At 69.2% G+C, this 10,526-nt stretch overlaps 1 protein-coding gene across 1 annotated transcript; it reads left to right on the top strand.

Moving 5' to 3' along the window:
* The first annotated feature begins 618 nt into the window (after positions 1-618).
* CIST1 (colon, intestine and stomach enriched 1) lies at positions 619-4,603 on the top strand. Its single transcript, XM_058292786.2, has 4 exons — positions 619-734; positions 2,130-2,669; positions 4,234-4,385; positions 4,467-4,603. Exons 1-4 carry the CDS (start codon positions 659-661, stop codon positions 4,512-4,514), a joined length of 816 nt encoding a protein of 271 aa, XP_058148769.1. The 5' UTR covers positions 619-658; the 3' UTR covers positions 4,515-4,603.
* The last annotated feature ends 5,923 nt before the right edge of the window (positions 4,604-10,526 follow it).

A 10,526-nucleotide genomic window follows, 5' to 3' on the forward strand; every position in this document is an offset into this window, starting at 1 on the left:
CGGCCTCTCAATAAAGCCCCCCCTGGCCTGAGCCTGGCTGCCACGTGTGCTCGTCAGTGGGGACCCCGGGGGCGGGTGGGGGGCGGGCTAGACCCCCACGCGGGAGCCCCGAGTCCGTCCCGGACGCCCCACGCGCCGCTGTGCACAGCGGCAGGTGCCTCCAGGCGCCTCCTGCGGGGAACGGCGGCGCCCTAGGAAGTCCCCCCCTTCCGGAGATGGAGAGAGACCCCGCCACGTCTTAATTTGGGGGTGCTGGGCCCCCAAGGAGGAGGCAGCGATGGGTGGGGGGCGCCCCCGTGCCAAGGGCCCCCTGGAGAGGGGAGCGGCGCCGCGGCAGGTGTCCCGAGGGGAGGCGGCGCGCCCTGCAGTCCCCGCCTCGGCCAGCAGGGGGCGCGCGCCTGCGCACTGGGGCGCACACCTGTGCCGCGCGGCCACGCCCTGCAGTTCCCGCCTCGTCCGGCAGGGGGCGCGCGCCTGCGTACTGGGCGCACACCTGTGCGGCGCGGTCCCGCCCTGCAGTTCCCGCCTCGGCCGGCAGGGGGCGCGCGCCTGCGCACTGGGCGCACACCTGTGCGGCGCGGTCCCGCCTCGGCCGGCAGGGGGCGAGCGCCTGCACACCTGGACGCACACCTGCGCCGCGGCCCCGCCCTGCGCGGGAATGGCGAGACCCCGAGCGCTGCCGCTGCTGCTGCTGCTGCTCCTGCTGCGACGTGCGGGGGCCGCCAGCGCCGCAGGTAAGGACAGGTGAGGGGGGGGGCCGAGGTCGCCGAGCGCCCAGGGCGGCCACACACCTGGCACCTGGCGCCCTCCTGGGTGGGGGGGCCCTGGAAGCAGGTGCGGGGAGTCGTGGGAACTTCCGGGACCCCTCCCCCGCCCCCTCCCCCTGCTCGGCGACCCCGGAGCGGCCGGAAGCGCGGGGTGCCACGCTCAGCTCGAGGCAGGGCCCAAGGCGGGACGGGGCAGGGGGGCCCCCAGCGCCCCCGCGTCTGGCCCAGGTCCCTCTGCTGTCCCCCACCCAGGCCTAGGCCCACCCCCAGCCCTGCCACCTCCCGGCAGCGCCCCCCCCTCGCTGGTCGCAGGTGAGGGTGGGGGCGCGCAGGGCGCGGGCTCAGGCCCCCCCAGTTTCGACCCGCCTGGCTGCTCTAGGAAATGGAAACCGCCCGGCGCCGGGCTGGGCCCGCTCTGTCGCCTCCGGCTCGTGCCCCAGCGCCAGGTGCTCAGGAGGCGCCAGGTGCTCAGGAGGCCCCACGCCCCCACCCCCTCCCCCTCCGGGGCCCCTCTGGGCTTCCCCCCCGAGTTGTGGCTTGGCTTGGGGTCCACTGTGGCCTCTGAGTCATCCTCATTTCAGCCGAAACCTCTCGTGGTTTGGATTTCTCCTCCAGCGGTGGCAGAAGGCGCTTGAGGGAGGCTGCCCTCAGCCCCCCGACTCCTCGGGGGTTCTTGGGGGACCCGCAGCCCACCTCGCCGGCCACCTCGAGCCAGACCGCCTACCGCTCGGAGCCTCCGTTTCCCACCTGTAAAATGGGGCCGGGGTTATTTCCGCATTTCTGGCCCCTCCGGCGATGGGAAGGTCGGGTGGGGCAGGGAGCGGCCTCGGAGGAAATGACACGGGTGGGGCGGGCAGCCGGGGAGGCCGGGGCGGCCGGCAGGGTGGGCAGGTGGGGGTGCCAGAGCCGGGGCACCCGGGCTGCGGGGCCCCCCAAAGCCCCGAGGTAGGCCCAGCGGGCGGGCTGACCGGTCGCCGAGGCGCCCCCTCCCTCTCCCGTCCCACCCGGGGTGGCTCTGGGCGGCTCAGCTCTCGGGCCGGACAGTGGTGCGCCCTCAGGGGCCCCGTCTTCACGTCGCAGAAAGGGAGACTGAGTCCCAGAAGGCTGAAAGCTGGCCGGCGCCCTGCCTGGACCGCCCCCGTCTCCCGTGGGCTGAGAGGCCCCGAGCCCCGAGCCCGGAGGCCGGCGGCCTGAGCTCTCGAGGAGCCTCAGTTTCCCCCTGAGCATCGTCGTGGTGCCTCAGTTTCCCCCGAGCATCCCGGTCCCCCGGGCTCCCTGGGAGGCAGGCAAGGGCCAAGGTCACGCCGGAGGGAGGGTCCAGCCCGACCCCCCCCCCACCCCACCCCGGTGTTCTCTCTCCAGGCGTCGCAGCTTCCTCACGGCTCTCAAGCCACACGGGATCCTGGGGGACCCCAGTTCCCCAGCGTCGGGCAGCTTTGCCCCCCCACCTGGCCCCCTCGGAGGAAGGAACCTACACCACCCGCAGCCCCTCCCCAAGTTCAACGGAGACCCCCACCCACGTCTCCCCAAGTTCAACGGAGACCCCCACCACCCGCGGCCCCTCCCCAAGTTCAACAGAGACCCCCACCCACGTCTCCCCAAGTTCAACAGAGATCCCCACCACCCGCGGCCCCTCCCCAAGTTCAACGGAGACCACCACCCCCCACCCCAGTTCCAACTCCACCAGCCCAAGGGCGGCCCCCACCTCCCCCCCACCAGACACAAGCGCCCCCCGCAGCTCTGGCTCCCCGAGTCCGGCGCTCCCCGCCGCCTCCCGCCCCAGCCCCCCAAGCTCCAGCTCCTTGACGGCTCCCTGGAGCCCCCCCTCTCCCAGCGCCGGGACGGAGCCCCCCGCCACGCCCCGGGCCACCGCCGGGACGACCACAGCGGCCACAGGCCCCCGTGAGTACAGGGGGGCTGGGGGAGCCCCGGGGAGGGGCTGGGCTGCAGTTCCGGGGGGCCCCCCCCGCCCCTTCCGCGGTGGGTCTGGAGGCGCCTGGCCTCGGTCCAGGCGCGTTTTAAAGTCAGAGCCGCTGCACCTGTCCGTGCAGGTTCAAAGTTAGAGCCGCTGCACCTGTCCCTGCATGGGTCAAAGTCAGAGCAGCTGCACCTGTCCGTGCAGGTTCAAAGTCAGAGCAGCTGCACCTATCCGTGCACGGGTTAAAGTTAGAGCCGCTGCACCTGTCCGTGCAGGATCAAAGTTAGAGCCGCTGCACCTGTCCGTGCACAGGTTAAAGTCAGAGCAGCTGCACCTGTCCGTGCAGGTTCAAAGTCAGAGCAGCTGCACCTGTCCATGCAGGTTCAAAGTTAGAGCCGCTGCACCTGTCCATGCACGGGCTAAAGTCAGAGCCACTGCACCTGTCCGTGCACGGGTTAAAGTCAGAGCCGCTGCACTTGTCCATGCAGGTTCAAAGTCAGAGCCGCTGCACCTGTCCATGCAGGTTCAAAGTCAGAGCCGCTGCACCTGTCCATGCAGGTTCAAAGTCAGAGCCGCTGCACCTGCCCATGCACGGGCTAAAGTTAGAGCCACTGCACCTGTCCACGCATGGGTTAAAGTCAGAGCCGCTGCACCTGTCCGTGCACGGGCTAAAGTTAGAGCCACTGCACCTGTCCACGCATGGGTTAAAGTCAGAGCCGCTGCACCTGTCCGTGCAGGTTCCCAGGGCTTAGCGTGCACCAGGTCCTGCTGAGCTCGAGGGCTGGGCCCCCGGACACGGCTGCACCCAAGCGACCTAGATGTGCCTTCGCGAAGCGCCGACGAGGGCAGGGGCCGTGGGCGCGGGTGGTTTGCGCTTTTAAGAGCGGCCGGCGAAGCCCGGGGTCGGGAGGTGCGGCGGGGAGCCGCGCAGGCACGCGGCGCGAGAGCAGCCGGGAGCGGGCGCCGCCGTGCAAAGGCCCTGAGGCTCGCGCTTGAGGGAACGCAGGGTGGCCGGGGGCGGGCCGCAGGGCAGGCCTGAGCGGGGACGCGTCGAGACACGTCTCAGGGACTCGAAGGAAGTTCGCGTCTCCTCATCGAGTCACGGCTGGGACGCAACGGCCGGGGTTGAAAGTCACGGGCCGGAAACCTGCACAGTGTCAGGTTTCGCACTCGTCGCCGCGACGTCCCTGTTTGGTGGCAGCGTTTTTCTCACTCGGTGTGAACCTCCCACTGCGCGCGGCCAAGACCCCGGCCCCGTGGCCCCCTCATCGGCCACGGCCCTCCAACGCCGGAGTGCTGCCAAGCCCGGGAGGAGGGGAGGTGGCAAGCAAAGGCTCCGGGCCCCGGTGGGTGGCTGGGTGACGGCCCCGCTGCGCTCCCCAGCCCCGGGCGAGCCAGCGGCGCCCAGGGAAAAGGCTCCGGGCCCCGGCGGGTGGCTCCGTGACGGCCCCCGCTGCGCTCCCCAGCCCCGGGCGAGCCGGCGGCACCCAGGGAAAAGGCTCCGGGCCCCGGCGGGTGGCTGGGTGACGGCCCCGCTGCGCTCCCCAGCCCCGGGCGAGCTGGCGGCGCCCAGGGACCCGGGCGCGGTGATCGCCGCGTGCCTGCTGGTGTCCCTTCTGCTCGTGGGGTCGGCGGTCGCGGCCGTGAGGTGCTGTCGGCGGGAGGCGTCCCCATTCCGGAAGCTGGACGAAGTGTCCCTGGTGAGCCGGCGGCCGGGGAGACGGGGGTCCGGGCGTGCCCCTGCCCGCTGACGCCCGCCACCCCCCGTCTGTGCCCTGCAGAGCTCCGTGAGCACCGGATCTTCCTCTGCCCACCGCCCCCCGGAGTGACTCCCGCGGGACTGACGGAGCGGGGGGGGGGGGGGGGGGGCCCTGGCTGGGGCGGGGGGCGCCCGGGAATAAAGTCCTGCGGCTCGGCCGAGGCTTCGCGTCGTTTCCCGGCACCTGCCTCGGGGCGGGCGCGCAAAGGGCCTGGGGCGCGCAGGGCCCGGGCGTTTCCGGAACGTTGTGGGGGAGAGAGTGGCGGGCGCGGGGGTCAGGGCCCCAGGGGCGCTGGCCTGCCCGTCACAGCTGGGCGCCCCCCGGGCGGGCGCAGCCCCCTCCCTCCATCCCGTGTGCGGGGCCCAGGCGGGGAGCCCTGCAGCCTGCTCCCTGGGGGGTAAACTGAGGCACCGGGGGGCCGTGGGGGTGCGCCTCGGGCCGGGAAGCTGCTCCCCTCCTGCCGCGGTGGAACGGGCGCTGCCTGGGAGAGGGACGCGGGTTCAAGGTCTGAGGGGCGCGCCGCGATGGTCCGTGGGGTGGAGATGGGAGCCCGGGGCCTCCGGGCGGGCGGCGGGTGAAGCGTTAACTCAGAGGCCCCCGGGGGGGGAGCGCACCTCTGCCCCCCCAGCCGCCCCTCTCCAGGCCTCCACATCTGGGTGTAGCTCTGTTGAGGACGGGGTGTCAACCAGAGAGGTCATCCATCTGCCCAGGGCGGCACAGCGTTCCCAGGGACTCTTGGGGCCCCGTCCAGCCCCCCAGCTCCAGAGGGAGCGCCCGGCCCTCTTCTCTCCAAAGCTGACTCCGCTTCCCCCCCTTCCCCTGTCCCCCTCTCTCCCTCCCCTTCCCCCTCCCCTTCTCTCCCTTTCTCTCCCCCTCCCCATCTCTCTCTCCCCTCTTCCCCCCTCTCCCCCTCAAGCCCTCAGTCCTGACACACGCCCCCCTCCTCTGCCCCCCCTGCCACCCCAGTCCTCTCAGATGGCCAAGGGCCCCCCAGTGGGGGGACCCTGGGCGCCTCCCTGCAGGTCCCCCCCACCCCGCTCCCCGGGGGTCACGCTCAGCAGGACGCAGACACTGCGGGGCACCAGACTGCCCGGTCCCCCGGGGCGTGCGCGAGTTGGGGGGTCTCGGGTGGGGGGTTGGGGTCTCCCTGAGCCAGGCGGGGGCCCTCGAAACTGCCGCAGCCGGGCGGGGAGCTGCCACACGTGAGGCCAGGGGTCCCCCTTCCCCGGGGGGGCCTGGGGGGGCGGGAAGGGGTCTCTGGTGGGGGCTCCTGGAGGCCGCTGGGGGGGCCTGGGTGTGGCCTCGGCGGAGACTGGGGGTCCGAAGGCCGCGGCGTGTGGCGGTGAGCTCCCCATCTGGGGTGGGCAACCGCCGGGGCGGGGTCCCCCCGGGGCCCCCCGCCTCCCCCAGGCCAGGGCCCCCCACAGCCTGCGGCCTCTCTCCCTCCTGCTAAGCGCGGGGACCCCAAGACCCCCATTCTCGGGAGCACCCAAAGCTGCCCAAGGACAGCTCACAGCTGGGGAAACTGAGGCCCAGAGAGACCCCCCGCCCCGGGGGCCGGGGACCCGGGGAGGGGCGGCATTTGCGTGCGGAGGCAGGTCCCCCACGGGTTAGCTCGCCAACGAGGACGTCCCCGGGGATGGATTGGGAAACTGAGGCACAGGGCTTCCCGAGGGGGCATTTGAGCCTGGCTGTCACCCCCCACCCCAAGTCTGAACCGGGGTCCCCCAACCTCCAGGCTGCTGCCCCCACCTGCTCTCTGAGCCTCCTTTATAAAATGGGGGCACCCGGTGCTCCCCTAAATGTCCAGCCTGCGGCCCCCAGTCCTCCCAGCACATGGGCCCCCCAACTCCCGGGGCCCCTGAGCTGTTCGCTTTAGAACGGTTAGTTTTTCCCCCGGTGAATGCCACCCCCGGGATCAGCTAAAGAAATAAAAAGAACAAAAGAGGGAAGCGGCGTGGCCCAGTGGATGGGGCGTCCACCCACCACACGGGAGGTCCAGGGTTCAAACCCCGGGCCTCCTGACCCGTGTGCAGCTGGCCATGCGCAGTGCTGATGTGCGCAAGGAGTGCCCTGCCACGCAGGGGTGTCCCCCACATAGGGGAGCCCCACGCACAAGGAGTGTGCCCCGTAAGGAGAGCCGCCCAGCGCGAAAGAAAGTGCAGCCTGCCCAGGAATGGCGCCGCACACACGGAGAGCTGACGCAACAAGGAGACGCCACAAAGAGAGACAGAGATTCCCGGTGCTGCTGACAATGCAAGCGGACACAGAGGAACACACAGAGAAGGGACAGAGAGAGCAGACAACGGAAGGGGGGGAGAAATAAATAAAGTAAATCTTTAAGGAAAAAAAAAAGAACGAAAACACGGCGCCTCCGTGGGGAGGGCTGGGGGCAGGGCAGGTGCCAAGGTCCTGGGGTAGGGACGGGCCAGCAGAGAGGCTGGAGGGGCCGGAGCAGAGAGTGCGAGGCAGGGGCCGCGGGGGGCTGGGGGCTGGGGGTGGGGGGCTGGGCTGGGGAGTGGGTCCCTGGGTTGGGAGCAGGTAAGTGAGGGATTTGGGGTTCATCTCAGAGGCAGGACTTGGGGCGCGGCTGGGGCCCTGCACCCAGCAGGCTCTCGGCGACAAGCGGGGTGGCCCGAGCCACGTGGGGGCCCCTCCGCCCCCACCCCCGCTTCTCCACAGCGAGCGCGCTTTGTCCGGGGGGGCCGGCTGATCGGGCCTGCATCTGGGGGGCCGGGACCCCCTCCCCCACTCTCGTGGTCCCCGGTTGTCCCCGAAACACCCCTCAGCCGACCCATTGGCAGGTGCTGTCGACTGCGCTGCACAGGGGCCCGTCGAGTGTGGCACCCCAAAACCTGCGGCCCCCACCCGGGGCCCCCGCCAGCCCAGCTGCCTCCCCTCGGCCCTCCTGGGGGTCCCCGTGCTGCTGACACTGATCCAGCCCAGACCTGGCGCTTCTGCCCACACCTGCCCCCACCAGGTGACTTCCTCCTCCACCAGGTAACATCCTGCCCCACCAGGTAACTTCCTGTCCCACCCGTAACTCCCTGCCCCACCAGGTGACTTCCTGCCCCACCAGGTAACTTCCTGTCCCCACCAGGTGACTCCCTGCTCCACCAGGTAACTTTCTATCTCCACCAGGTAACTTCCTGTCCCCACCAGGTGACTTCCTGCCCCACCAGGTAACTCCCTGCCCCACCAGGTAACCCCCTACCCCACCAGGTGACTTCCTGCCCCACCAGGTAACTTCCTGTCCCCACCAGGTGACTTCCTGCCCCACCAGGTAACTTCCTGTCCCCACCAGGTGACTCCCTGCCCCACCAGGTAACTTCCTGTCCCACCAGGTGACTTCCTCCTCCACCAGGTAATTTCCTGCCCCCACGAGGTAACTTCTTCCTCCACCAGGTAACATCCTGCCCCACCAGGTAACTCCCTGCCCCACCAGGGAACTCCTTCCCCCACCAGGTAACTTCCTGTCCCACCAGGTAAATTCCTGTCCCCACCAGGTGACTCCCTGCCCCACCAGGTAACTTCCTGTCTCCACCAGGTAAATTCCTGTCCCCACCAGGTGACTCCCTGCCCCACCAGGTAACTTCCTGTCTCCACCAGGTAACTTCCTGTCCCCACCAGGTAACCCCCTGCCCCACCAGGTGACTTCCTGTCCCCACCAGGTAACCCCCTGCCCCACCAGGTGACTTCCTGTCCCCACCAGGTAACCCCCTGCCCCACCAGGTGACTTCCTGTCCCCACCAGGTGACTCCCTGCCCCACCAGGTGACAGCTAGTTACCCCCAAACCTTCCCTCCCCTCCACGGCCGCACCCCACCTCTCAGCCTCAAGATAAGCCCCGACTCCCCCTCTTCCCTCCGCCCCGTCCGCGCCCCCCTCTTCGGCCACCAGGCGCCCCTGGGGAGCAGGAAGCCGGGCAGGGACCCCCGGGCTCCCGGCCGCTCCCGTCCAGCGCCTCGGGGTCTCCAACGCACCCCCCCGGGAGCCCCGCGTCTGTCGAGTGACTAAATGATGGACGTGAACTCGGGCGAGGGCGCTGCCTCCCGGGGACTCGGTTTCCCCAAGCACAGCGCCTGCCCCCTGCTCTCCCCACCCTCTGCTCCCCCTCTCGGCTCTGGGACCCCCCCTCCCGTGGGAAGGCCGCCCCAGGAGAGGGTGGGGGGCCCCGGGAGCGGCCGGCCTGGCTAGGTGTGAACAAGGCTGGGGGTGCCGTGACCCCGGGGGGCTCGTGTGTCCCTAACACACAGGGCGACCCCCCAATGTCCACGCCTCGCCCCGTCTCTTCAGGTCTGGCCCCGCTAGCGATGGCGAGCCTCCGTTTCCCCATCGGGGCGCTGGTCTGACGGCGGGGGCACGCCCGTTTGGAGACTCAGAGCAGACCCGGGCGGCGCCCCCGCGGGCAGCCCCCCGTTTCAGGAGCCCAGCCGGGGGCGCGGCCGCCTCCACCCCCGTTTCACGCGAACCCGCACCTCCGGCCCCCCCCGAAAGCCAGCCGGGTTCTGTGTTCAAGACGCCCCGAGCGTTTCCCCGGGGGCCGCCCGCAAACGCCGCCTCCTTTCACTGCCCCGGCGCCGGCTCCAACGAGACGCTCGCGCGGAAGCCACGATCCCGGCCCGGCTTTCCTAGCAGCCCCGGGCACGCTCCTTAGCCTCCGCGCCTCAGTTTCCCTTAGCGGTAAAATGGGCGCAAGGACCGAATAGCCCGAGGCCTCCCGAGGGAGCGGAGCGCAGAGAGATGGCAACAAGAGCAACCTCCTAGGACGTGGTTGTTGGTCTTATTCATTCGTTTACTTGTCATGTCTGTTTTTCTATTTTAATAACGTCATAGCGCAAAGAGCCAATGTAACGTACAGGGCCAGATAAAAGCGTTAAGCATGACTCTGTATGATAAATAATAACTGCTCTTTACTAATCGAGGCACAACTAAATGTTTTTGTAAGGCTGAATGAAGACCGGGAGCCACTGATGTTTGCGAGGTCGAGGTTAACGTGCCCCCTTTCCCCCTCCGAGATGGTTCCCTCGTCTGCTTGCTGTGTCTGCTCGTTGTGTGTGTGTTTTAATGTCCCGTTTTTTTTTAAATCCCTCTCCCCTTCCCCTGCCCCCCGCCAGTTGTCTGCTCTCTGTGTCCACTCGCTGTGTGTTCTTCTGTGTCCGCTTGCATTCTTGTCAGCGGCACGGGAATCTGTGTTTCTCTTTGTTGCGTCATCTTGTTGTGTCAGCTCTCCGTGTGTGCGGCGCCATTCCTGGGCAGGCTGCACTTTCTTCGGCGCTGGGCGGCTCTCCTTACGGGGCGCGCTCCTTGCGTGTGGGGCTCCCCTACGCGGGGACACCCCTGCGTGGCACAGCACTCCTTGCGTGCATCAGCACTGCGCATGGGCCAGCTGCACACGGGTCAAGGAGGCCCGGGGTTTGAACCGTGGACCTCCCATGTGGTAGATGGATGCCCTAGCCATTGAGCCAAATCCGCTTCCCTGCTCGTTGTGTTTTGATCATTGTCTTCTCGTTGCATCCACTCATCTTCTTTAGGAGGCACCGGAACTGAACCCAGGGCCTCCCACATGTGAGGCAGGCCCTCCATCGCTTGAGCCACATCCGCTCCCTGTTCATTGCTTCTGCTGTCAGCTCGTTGCATCTGCTCTTCTTCTTTAGAAGATGCTGAGAACTGAACCCAGGTTCTCCCGTGTGGGAGGCAGGTGCCCAGCTGCTCGAGCCACATCCGCTCCCCAACACGCCCATTTACAGACGTGTGAACCGAGGCTCCAAGTGGTAACTTTGCTTTGGGGGCAGCAAGGCTGGCGTACAGCTCTGTGGCCCGGTCAGTTCTGGGGGTGCTGGGGGGGGGGGGGCCCATGCCCGGGAAATTGCTCAGGTCTTGCCCTTTCTCTCCAGTGGGCCCCCCTGGTGGAGGTGTCGGGAGACGCTTCTCGGGGACCCCACCGCTGCCGCCACCGTCCAGTGGGGTGAGCCCAGCCCCCGTGTCACGTTCGCCACCGAGGCCCGAGGGGGGCCACGGCCCAGCCCCAGGCAGGTGAGGAGGTGGGCGGGGCCCCAGGGGGCCGGGCCTGGGAGGGGGG

This window comes from Dasypus novemcinctus, unplaced genomic scaffold, assembly GCF_030445035.2.
Source record: "Dasypus novemcinctus isolate mDasNov1 unplaced genomic scaffold, mDasNov1.1.hap2 scaffold_292, whole genome shotgun sequence".
Taxonomy (NCBI): domain Eukaryota; kingdom Metazoa; phylum Chordata; class Mammalia; order Cingulata; family Dasypodidae; genus Dasypus; species Dasypus novemcinctus.

Bases quoted from the DNA above. Each gene is read 5' to 3' on its own strand.
- CIST1 (XM_058292786.2), top strand. From the start codon at position 659: ATGGCGAGACCCCGAGCGCTGCCGCTGCTGCTGCTGCTGCTCCTGCTG. The intron at 2,670-4,233 runs GTGAGTACAGGG...TGCGCTCCCCAG, and splicing joins CACAGCGGCCACAGGCCCCC to CCCCGGGCGAGCTGGCGGCG. The intron at 4,386-4,466 runs GTGAGCCGGCGG...TGTGCCCTGCAG, and splicing joins AGCTGGACGAAGTGTCCCTG to AGCTCCGTGAGCACCGGATC.